Here is a 12,500-nt window from a genome sequence, read left to right on the forward strand (position 1 = left end):
ATGAATCTCTGCATTTGACCCATCACCCTTGTTCACCCCCTGGGAGGTGAGGGGAGCAGCAAGCAGCAGCGGTGGTCGCGCCCAGGAATCATTTATTCTGATTTAACCCCCCACTTCCAACCCTTGATGCTGAGTGCCAAGCAGGGAGATAATGGGTCCCATTTTTATAGTCTTTGGTATGACTCGGCCGGGGTTTGAATTCAGTTATATTGTATTATAGTCATATTATACATTGTCTCGAAGTATTTTCACGTGACAGTGAAATCCAAGCAGCCTACCATGCTATTTTTTCTTCTTTCTAAAAGTAGTTAGGCAAAGCAGCATGTCAAGCAGTGTCTTCAATAACAATGCAGTCGTTTTTCAACTTTTTAAATTTAGCAAGTAGTTCGGCAAGCAGCAAATCATGCATTGTCTGGAAGAAATAGGTTTTTCCCAGTGCGTTCCAAGCAGCATATGTAGTAGCAAAACAATGCATTGTGGGTCCTCCTATATTCTTTCTCTCCTTTCTGTTTTGTAAGCCAAAGCAGCATTTCATACAATGTCTTGAATAACAATGCATTTTGGGGCTTCTTTATTTTGTATCCTTCTTTCTAGGTTTAATTAGGCATGTCAGCATATCGTGCATTGTCTGGGGGAAAAAAATTAACTATTTTCGGACTCAAATCCAAGCAGCATGGATGCAATGTATTACTTACTCTTCCTTGCTTGTTTCCACAACATGAAGCCAGCCAGCCTTTCATCTACTCCTTCAGTAGTTAAATCATGTTATCCATGCATCACGCTGACATTGGTCTGCAGATTTGTGCAAATGTTCAGTCCAAGGTTTTCTTTTTCTTTCTGTCTTAGTTGCAAGCGACAGATTTTTCCTCTTCAATATGTGTAGCAGCCGTCTTTATTCACTGTCTTGAACAAAGACGCTACTTTCTGTGACAGAAACATTCAAGTCCTGCATACCTCATCTTCTTGACTTGTGCTGTTATTTGTCACAACGTTTCCTTTTAGGTCAAAATCAACTGTAATTTTGGAAAAACGGGACCGCTTTTCCAGGCTGTCGGAAATTCCATTAATTTAAAAAATATATATCTAGATTTTTGAATCGACTTGTTTAGACGGCAAAATAGTGACTCAACAGCGCTTCTGCTGATTAATAGAATAAAATAGAATAGAAAGTACTTTATTGATCCCTGGGGGAAATTCAGCACCACAGTTCGCTCCCAATAAACAATAATAATAATAAATAATATATGACATATATTATATATAATATATGAATAATTTAAATATATTCTACATTTAAGTGCAGTCAAGGAACATATGCATTATACAGTCAATGGCTGTTGGTATGAAGGATCTCCTGTGTCGTTCCGTGTTGCATTTAGGGAGTCTGAGCCTTCCACTGAACGTGCTCATTCTCTCCGCAAGGTCCGAGTGTAGTGGGTGGGAGATGTTGTCCATAATGGCTATGAGTTTTGCTAGACTTCTCCTCCCTGCCACCACCGCCAGAGTCCAGCTCCACTCCCACCACGTTACTGCCATTCTCTACCAACTTGTCCAGTCTGTTTGCGTCCCTCACTCTCAGCCCGCTGCCCCAGCAAGCCACGGCGTACAAGAAGGCACCCGACACCACCGACTCGTAGAACATCTTCAACATCTTTGTACAGATGTTGAAGGAACCTAGCCTCCTGAGGAAGTAGAGGCGGCTCTGTCCCTTCTTGTAGAGGACCTCAGCGTGTTTTGACCCATTCAGCTTGTTGTCGATGTGTACTCCGAGGTATTTATAATCCTCAACCATGTCCACATCGACCCCGCTGATGGAAACAGGGGTTGCCGGAGTACTCCTCCTCCTTCCCAGGTCCACAACCAGCTCCTTGGTCTTCGTCACATTGAGCTGGAGGTGGTTCTTTCCACACCATGTGACAAAGTCCTCCACCAGTGCCCTATAACACTGCTGAACCATGAACCCCACAAGGGTTGTATGGTATACCGGTACTACTACTATAGTACCGCGATACTAATGAATCATATTCAGTACTATACCACCTCTAAAAAGTACCGGGACCCGCCCACCTTCTCTTTAATGGGCATAACGACACGTCGTAACGTTGTTTCATTGCTGATTTTATGAGCAAAGGAGCATGTTCGTCAGCACACAATCAGATAAGGTGTGTAGACCGAAAAGGAAGAATGGACGCATTTTCGCCTAAAAACTAAAAATAAAGGTGAAGTTATAACACTGAAACGCCCTCAGGAAGAGGTGCTCTAAGACATGGATAGATAGCTAGCGGCTAACATCTAGCCGCAGTCTGCAGTGTTTTAGCTACTTCTAAATCACTAATCCTGGTCTCCATGGTGACAATAAAGTAAGTTTCTTACAAGTATCATCCCTGCCATACGAGCAATAGCTAAACATGCTTCACTACACACCGTAGCTCACCGGCGTCACAATGTAAACAAACGCCATCTACACTTAACCTCCACTGTAATGATATCAAGTACAAGAGTGTATCCAGTCGATACTATGATTATATCAATATTTTTTTACCATCGCAAAATCTTTTTTCCTTTTTTTTTAAATGTATATTATGTTTATAAACTCGGGAACTATGCCCGTTGACACATGGACTTTGAATATGACCAATGTATGATCCTGTAACTACTTGGTATTGGATTTATACACAAATTTGTGGTATCATCCAAAACTAATGTAAAGTATCGAACAACAGAAGAATAAGTGATTATCACATTTGAACACAATTGTAGATAGAACATGTTAAAAGATAATGTAAGCAGATATCAACAGTAAATGAACAAGTAGATTAATAATGCATTTTCTACCACTTGTCCTTCATAATGTTGACAAAATAATAGAATGGGAAATGACACATGTTACTGCATAAGTCAGCAGACTAATGAGGTGCTTTTGCTTGCTTACAACTAAAAGAAAAGTTGTTTTCAGTACCAATGATTGTCCCACACACACTAGGTGTGGTGAAATTTGTCCTCTGCATTTGACCATCCCCTTGTTCTCACCCCCTGGGAGGTGAGGGGAGCAGTGGGCAGCAGCGGTGCCGCGCCACGGAATCATTTGTGGTGATTTAACCCCCCATTGCAACCCTTGATGCTGAGTGCCAAGCAGGGAGGTAATGGGTCCCATTTTTATAGTCTTTAGTATGACTCAGCCGGGGGTTTCAACTCAAAACCTACCGATCTCAGGGCGGGCATTCTAACCACTAGGCCACTGAATAGGTTATATACATATACATATATATATACACACACACATACATACATATATATTTCCCCAGCAATTATTCAGGTATGGAAAGAAGGGAGGTAATGGGTCCCATTTTTATAGTCTTTGGTATGACTCGGTTTGATCTCAGGGCGGACACTCTAACCACTAGGCCACTGAGAAGGCTATCTAGTATGTTTACTATTTTATTTAAGGACTAAATTGCAATAAGAAACATATGTTTAATGTACCGTAAGATTTCATTGTTATTGAGTCAACCCTATACCCCACACAATCGACATAAATCCTGATGTACATTTTTGGAGTCGGTGGTCGGAAAATGTCCTGGCTGTCTCGAATGCAGCACAATATGATGTATGAAGTATGATTGCACGGTGGAAGTTAAAGTGTTGGTGACAATGAGGCACTTTTGCTGTGTGGCAACATCAGGCAAGAGAATGCATTCTGTCACTGACAGTCCTCACATGGATACAACTGTGTGTGTGTGTGTGTGTGTGAGGCCTCCCACAGTCCTCTGTGATTTAATTATAGAGGCTCCAGCACCGTGGCTGCCTTATTGGTCCATTCCATGAATGTTTATGTCCTGGTGATGAACCACTGACTGCTTTATGATCTCAACCAGCCAGCATTTTTTCCATCTTCCTCAAACTGAAACGGCAGGAGCATCTCTCCTCCTGGATCCTATTGGTCCCCGTTTTTTCTATACAGCTGCTTTATGGCGAGGTGAGGCTGGCTAAGCGCTGTCCTCGGTGTGCCCCCATCCCCCCGGCAGGGCTGAGGATGCAGTAAAAGGGTAATGAAAGTGCACAGTGTGGTGAGAGCATTAATAATAGACAATCATGTCCCAGCGGCCCGCTGAAAGCTCCTCGCACCACAACCACGCCATCGAATGTTTGACGTGCACCTTTTCTCTTACTTGTATTCAAGCGATTAATTGTGTTGAACTGCATTATTGATTCATTGATTTCCATCGGCGTTAATAGCAAAAAAGCACCCCGCTCGAGGTCTCTGCGGCGCACAAGAACATATTGACGGAGCGATGCTGAGGCGCTCTTTTGTTGCCAGACAATGAGCGCCCTTGTTGAGACAATAGGAATGGCGGTGTTTGTGGGGGGTGACAAGGTTATTGGGGAAGCATAGGTTAGCGTGGGTCAATTGGACCTCCTCATGAGCATCTGTTGAACAAAAAGAGTCAGCGTTGTTGTATTTTCCCCTTTTTCCATTTGTAAACATGATTAACTTTTGAGAAGATGCAGACATTGCACCCAATGAGCATTGAATGTCCAACATCACACCATATATATATATATATATATATATATATATATATATCCATCCATCCATTTTCTACCGCTTGTCCCTTTTAGGGTTGCGGGGGATCGCCGGCGCCTATCTCAGCTGCATTCGGGCGATAGGCGGGGTACACCCTGGACATATATATATATATATATGTATATATTTATATGTATTTGGATATATATGTTTATATATATTTATATGCATATATGTGTATATATATGTATATTTATATATATGTATGTGTGTGTATATATATATATGTGTATATATATGTATTTTTATGTATATATATATATATATGTATTTGTGTGTATATATACATGTATATATAATTTTTTTTATATATAGATATATGTGTGTATATATATGTATATTATATATATGTATATTATGTATATTATATGTATATATGTATACTATTATTTATATATATATATATATATATATATATATATATATATGTATATACCCTAATTGCAAAATAGCATCACCCATTGAAATTAAGTTAATCGGGTTTGGCCCTACCAAAAAAAGCCCAATTTCAACATGTAACATACCTTCTGAAAAGGAGAAACAAAATAATAAATATTCAATAAAAACAATATAATGGAATATAGTACAAATTACTACTGTAGTTTTATGTAGTAGTATAACAATAATCCACCGCATTTTCTTTGGATTGTGGACTTCTAAGTTATCTTCTTCCGGCTGTTTCTCCGTCAAACACACCATCTGCAGCTTTTCCATATTTTTATGGATAAATGTCTACCATTTGGATATTGTTTGAACCAAACCATGCGAGGCGGCATGGCTTGGTTGCTAGAGCGGCCGTGTCAGCAACTTTAGGGGTTCCATGTTCAATTCCTGCTTCCACCATCCTAGTCCCAGTTGTTGTGTCCTTGAGCGAGACGCTTTACCCACCTGCTCCCAGTGCCACCCACACTGGTTTAAATGTAACTCACATAATGGGTTCCACTATGTAAAGCGCTTTATAAATATAATTCACACACTTCACAATTTACCTTTCTTGGCTGAAGTTTGCGAGCCATTTTGCTTCGGTATGGTGCAGACTAGCAGTCCTATTTTTCGATGGTTTCTTTTTTTAATTCAATGAATATCATCCACTTCTTATTCTCAGAACTATCCTTCACACTCACTTTCTTCCTTCTCGTGTTTTAAAAAAAAATTGTTTATTTCTCCCCATAAGGTTAAGCTAATGAGTAAGACCAGATGTTTTGGTGGAATCTTTCGGGGTTCAGTGTGATGCCAATTAGCCGCTCGTAACCTGAATTTTGCCTGCAGCATACAGCATAACAATTACCTCATATCCATAAAAACTTGTAAGCTGCGGCACTCCGATCCCAAGGTACCATGTTGTATGCACTGTAATTTTACACTTGTCCAACATAATTGATGCTACATTAGGGGACGGCGTGGCGCAGTGGGAGAGTGGCCGTGCGCAACCCAAGGGTCACTGGTTCAAATCCCACCTAGAACCAACCTTGTCACGTCCGTTGTGTCCTGAGCAAGACACTTCACCCTTGCTCCTGATGGGTGCTGGTTGGCGCCTCACATGGCAGCTCCCTCCATCAGTGTGTGAATGTGTGTGTGAATGGGTAAATGTGGAAGTAGTGTCAAAGCGCTTTGAGTACCTTGAAGGTAGAAAAGCGCTATACAAGTACAACCCATTTATCATTTATTTATATCATGCACAACAGGGGTCTCAAACTCAATTTACCTGGGGGCCACTGGATGCAGAGTCTGGGTGAGGCTGGGCCGCAAGAAAAGATTTAACTTTTTTTTTTTGCATACTCTTCAGCATGTCTCGTTGTATAATGACGTTTCAAAATGTATTCATTGTACACCGCAACTTTCTCTGTGCAAATACGACACGTCCGGCGTCATATAGAAATATATGTAGTGTTAATCATGTAAGACATTGCAAATCAAACCATAAAAAAAAAAAAATAACGGTTTGAATTGTTCCAGGTTACCGGGGACTGTTATTACTGACGGACAGGTGTCGCGGTGTGACTGCAGCCAGGCGCGTAAGAAAACCCTCGTCTCCATGGCAACGTTTCTGACGCTTTCACTCATTTGCCGCTTTTCCACTAACGCATGGGTAATTTGGAGCCAAATAACAAAAATCGTCTCTGTCTGGAGCCAACGGGGGGTGGGGGGGTTTACAGTTACGGTAGCAAAATTGGCCCCGAACGGGCTTACATCAGGACTAACGTGTTACACGTCCGATTTGCCCAGCGACTCTCTGTCGGAGTATTAGCGCTGGGGTCCAGTGCACCACAGTTTTGTATTGTCGCTCGGTCCTTCGGCGGAGTGCTTCGGAAGCTACTGGTCCACTCGTCTCCCCTGCCTGGATTGTTTACAGCGGCGCCGGGGGAGGGAGAGAGAGCGAGTGACCCACACAGTGACAGAGAGAGAGTGAGGGAAGAATAGCGCGTGCGGGTCTACTTCTTACTTTTTTACTGTTTACTTTTTACTTTTTTACTGTTTACTTTTAACCCACTAATCTCGAGATCAACTTCAGATCTATCCGTCAATTATAAGTTTTATTGTTGTTTATGTTTTTTGTTTGTTCATTTTAGGCCCTTCTTTAAATAACAGCTCAGTTTTTTACATGGCAAACACAAAATATGCAACATTTTCCCCAAAAAAGGTGTCAAAGTGGAAAATTTAACATGACGTAATTGGAGCCTTGAATAGGTCAATAATTCATAATGACATTGATTTTGATTCATTTTTATTTTTTTAAAGAAAGAAACAGCCTGCTTGGCAGCTTTGTGTTATTACAGTAAACATTGCAACATTTTCTTGTTACATTTCACCTGTTTGCCCTTTTACATCACTTTTTACGTTTTAAAAATGTTTCAATTGTATTTTTTAAATGTGCCGTGGGGCTGTTAAAAAATTACCTGCGGGCCGCAAATGGTCCCCGGGCCGCACTTTGGACACCCCTGCAGTAAACAGTGGAGGACACAAGCGTTAACAGTAGCGTTGCTATGTGAGCTCCAGCGCTGACGACTAATTTCCTGAGCTCCAGGCTTTATTTTAGGATGTGTAGCGAAGCCTGCTTTGGAGGAAAGGTGCTCATAGACCGCACGCAACTGTTATAAAAGTCATTTTTGCATACTATTGTTATTATAGTGGTATAATTGTGGTTGAATTGTTTGGTGTTCTACATCACACAGAAAGCGGTTTCTTATATTTTGTCCAACTGAAGTAGTCAATGGGGCCATCAGGACATTAGAGACATTCATCCGCGGTGACAAACATCAGTTGTATTTGGCAGATCTTAGATTGGGCCGGTGTCCCTAATTAAGAGGCACGCTGGTGAAAACAATGCTGCAGTTGTCTGACAAGCTCTCGCTGGGTCATGTGGGGAAAAGTAAAAAAAAAAAAAACAGCTTGTCTCATAGCACTGCTTCTGTGGACTAGTCTTCTTGTGCTGAATCGTCCATGTCAGCCGTTACAAATCTAATAGTAACATGCCTCAGCCGTTACAAATCTAATAGTGACATGCCTCTCTTTTTGATTCCATCATGGTCGATGACGATTTGAATGGGACCAAACTGTGTTACTTTTGTGTGTGTTGATAAATGTTAATTACTTAATAATCAAAATTCAATTGTTAGTGGAACATTTTAAAATGATAATGTTATAGTACAGTGGTTCTCAAATTCAAGTACCCCACTAATCAGAGCAAAGCATTTTTGGTTGAAAAAAAGAGATAAAGAAGTAAAATACAGCACTATGTCATCGGTTTCTGATTTATTAAATTGCATAAAAGTGCAAAATATTGCTCATTTGTAGTGGTTTTTCTTGAACTATTTGGGGGGAAAAAAATAACTAAAAACTTGTTGGAAAATAAACAAGTGATTCAATTATAAATAAAGATTTTTACACATAGAAGTAATCATCAACTTAAAGTGCCCTCTTTGGGGATTGTAATAGAGATCCATCTGGATTCATGAACTTAATTCTAAACATTTCTTCACAAAAAAATAAATCTTTAACATCAATATTTATGGGACATGTCCACAAAAAATCTAGCTGTCAACACTGAATATTGCAGTTTTGCATTTTTTTTTTCACAGTTGATGAACTTACATTCATATTTTGTTGAAGTATTTTTCAATAAATATATTTATAAAGGATTTTTGAATTGTTGCTATTTTCAGAATACTTTTAATAAATCTCACGTACCCCTTGGCATACCTTCAAGTACCCCCAGGGGTACGCGTACCCCCATTTGAGAACCACTGTTATAGTACATTCCTGAGTCTCATTTGCAAGCATGTGGTATGAGCTGCAATTCCAAGACGTTAGATGGCAGTCGTGTATAGGCTACCTGAGAAGTAGTCTTGCTATTAGGTTGAATGTGCCAGTCTAGTTTTATGTTGAGCCCCACAAAAGTGTTTGTACTGTAAGTATTGTATTTCTTAGGCACCAGCTGTTCAATTGCAACGTGAGTCTTAGTTGTCTACCAAATTTGGAAATCGGCATGTAAAATCGCTCGTGTAAATTAGTAGCACATTTATGGCAAATGCAATTTAAATTAGCATCAAGTTGGAAAAGCGGAGCTTTACTTTATATTCAAGTGTTTTCTATCTGGCAAACTATGGAGGTTAATTTGTGTTGTTTTCACAAAAGTGTTATTTGGACACTGAATTTGTGCAACTGGACTTTTGTGTTTTGATTTTTTTTTTTTTAGGTAATTTTCTTTACATCAAAGTATGCTTTGACTTGACTTTTTTTTCAAAGGGAATTGAAATTCATTGTAAAGCCTTCTGCTCGAATGCAGCTGAGATAGGGACAAGCAGTAGGAAATGGATGAATGTAAAATAAATTCAGTTTATGAAAAATAGTGTATAAAAAAAATTTGGTGTAAATTTTAACTTACGTGAAGTGACTCAGGAGTTCTGAAGATTATTTTTGCACTGAAATGTTTTTTTTTACCTTGAATCTTTATACACTGAATTTTTATACAATGTTTTTTTTTTTACACTGATTTTGTTTTTTTCCTATATTTGAACAAACTGAATTTTTAAACACACACGTTTTACTCACAATTTTTGATTCAATGACAGTGTCAGCATAATTGAGAACAGAAAGTGAACACAAGTGTTAGCAAGAGCTCCTAAATTGAAAAGAGGAGGGATTCAATAAGATCTGCTTCCTCCTACTTATTTACGAACATATTGAAAAATAGAGAAGCTGGTAATTCTGATTTGTCATGTCGCAGTTGTGTATGTGTTTGAAATAATCTTAAACCATAAACCATAAGGTGATGGTGAAAAAAAATTAGTTCACAAAATTCAAACCCAAAAAATTCAGTGACATCAATTCAGTGTCACAAAAAAGCTTTCATAATGAAGACTCAAATTAACCTCCATGGCATACTTGCTTTGTTGGCATGGAAAAGTGTGACATTACCGACAAGCAGTTTGGCTGAGTCCGCTTGAAGTGCTGCTTGAGTACTTGTTTCCTCGCCAAGTGTTTAATCTGCTTTTGCTTTGATGTCACAATCAACAAATGTATGAAACATATAACATAGTGAATTTGTACCCAGTAACGCAGAGGGAATTTGGTTGTTGCCTATAAAAGTCCCAAATTTGGGACCCATGCCTAGACACAGTACACAGGATTCCATGTTTGCCTTCAATTAAACCAGCGCTCCCCAGTGCCGGTAGCACTCATGCAACCCCAGACCATGATGCTATCACCACCAAGAGACAATTATCTTACTACTCTTGTGTCTTTCCAGCTATTTAGACGTCAATGGTTGCGTGTTGAGCCATTTTCAGTGGATGGTAAATCTATACTGTGTTATAAGTTGTACACAGACTACTCTAAATAGATTCTAAAGTCCCCTTGAGAAGATATTCAATTTAATTTATAATGCGTGTTTTGGGACGATGACTCACTTGTGTTTAGCGTCTCTCTTATTTCGTGCGTTCTTGGTTTTCTTGTCGCCGTCTGCTTTTATCCTCCAAACAGAGGAGACGAGCAATGCAAATGACTAACATGCTTGTGTTTGTTTGTGTGTTTGTTTCAGAGCGCGCTTCAGACTTCCCCGTGGGGCCTCGTGCAGACGCTGGAGCAACAGGTGGGAGAGCTGCGTATCGACACGGAGCACCACGGCGGCCATAACGGCGCTCAAGGAGACACAGGTGACAGTAGACCGAGTTCGGGGAATCTTCCGAATTGGTCATGGGAGAAGATTCCCGTCGCATTTTTTGAGCCTAAAATGAGCTCCTGGGGTCAAACTCGGTCGTATACAGCTCCACTGGACACAACATTAGGTACACCTGCACAATCCAATGAGCTGTATCAACAAACGTCAAGAATAATATTGTGCACTTTGTTTAGTAGAAAACCTCAAAAAATTATAATGATGTATAACTGGAAATCCATCTTCGAAGCACTCTCCACGGTCTTAATCCTTTAATTTCTGTACTTGGAATCATTCCTGAAGGGATTGAGCTCCCTGTAAGGGGTCACTAAATAGTTGCCTTTACCACCCTCCTCGCACACCGCCTGATATTGTTGAAGTGGAAGAAGGCTGTCCCACCCTCAGACTCCCACTGGATAAGGGATGTGCTAGCAAACCTGAAGCTCGAGAAAATAAGATATACATTACGGGGCTCTGAAAACAACTTTTTTAAAGTGTGTAGGCTGACCATATTCTGAAATCCCAAAAAGAGGACACATATATGCGTGCCAAGGCTTGGAGTAGGTAAATATTTGCCAATGATACTCGAACTTGCTTTATAAATAATATATTTATTTAAATAAAGCATTTTTTTCTCCTCTGTTGACTGCTGTGTTGGCGCTAGGGATTTTTAAAATGGGGTCTCAGGGACCCCATCAAATCATAAAAATGGGGTCCCACTTTTTTGTAAGTGTTTTGAAAACAAATGATAAATGTATTCATTATCCTGTTGTATCTCACATTCTATATGGTGTTTTGGAAAAAGGTTGTCATAAACGTTACTTAATTCATTAAAAAAAACAAAAAAAACAAAAAACAAATTTGTATGCATATGTAAATGTATGCAGTTATAAACATTCATTCACTTTCTTCTTTCCTTCATGGATCTAAACTTTACCGCTGCGGGTAGTATTTTCTATGTTTTTGTTTAATAAGTTGTAGGTGTATTTATTTCAGTATAAAAGTGTAAAAAGTGTTTTGCTTCGTTCATGTAATGATGATAATGGTGTGCCAGGGCATACATATGTTTTATATTTAACGCTTAATTTTCTGGAGTCTATATCAACTTCACATCCATCCCTCATTTCAAAATGTTTTAGTTTTTTTATGTTGTTGCTTCGTTCGTTTGTTTTCCGCCCTTTTTTGTCAAACAAAACTGTTTTTAATGGCAAACACACAAAATATGCAAAATCTTTCACCAAAAATATTTTTCTTATTGGAATATTTAATGTGAAGTAATGGGAACCTTGGATTGGTCAATAATTCATAAAAACATTGATTTTGATTCAATATTATGTTTTAAGCAATGACAGTTTGAAAGAAAAAAAATGCTTTGTTTTATTTGATGCATTTAAAAAAAAAACGCCCGGACACCCCCACAAAAGAGGACATGTCTGGGGAAAAGAGGACGTATAATCAGCCTAAAAGTGTGGAGAGCTTTTTGGATTTTTTTTTTTTTTTTTACCAATCCTCTACACAAGTGCAGGACTAACCCTAGACATGTACCTACAGTAAATATGACCGCCGATATTTCAGGCCTTGTCATGCTGCTTCTACCGTGTGTTTCAGCTTTCAACTACTGTGTCACAAGTGCCTTGTATTGAATTTAGTTTTTTGTTTTTTTTTAATCTGGTTTCTTTTGTACTCCTACTTTTGTTTTTCTGATTTTTTTTTGAGGGGATGAAGAGGGTTTAAATTTGTTGTGAATGTGAAATCAAT

General features: G+C 39.2%; 1 protein-coding gene across 1 annotated transcript in view; it reads left to right on the forward strand.

Annotated features, from left to right (window-relative positions):
* LOC133537601 (dapper homolog 3-like) overlaps window positions 1-12,500 on the forward strand; it is a 43,347-nt gene that overhangs the window by 24,265 nt on the left and 6,582 nt on the right. Inside the window, exon 3 of the mRNA XM_061878766.1 lies at window positions 10,626-10,740. Coding sequence (XP_061734750.1) covers window positions 10,626-10,740 — 115 coding nt within the window. The remainder of the gene's footprint in view (window positions 1-10,625; window positions 10,741-12,500) is intronic.

Source organism: Nerophis ophidion, linkage group LG18, assembly GCF_033978795.1.
Source record: "Nerophis ophidion isolate RoL-2023_Sa linkage group LG18, RoL_Noph_v1.0, whole genome shotgun sequence".
Taxonomy (NCBI): domain Eukaryota; kingdom Metazoa; phylum Chordata; class Actinopteri; order Syngnathiformes; family Syngnathidae; genus Nerophis; species Nerophis ophidion.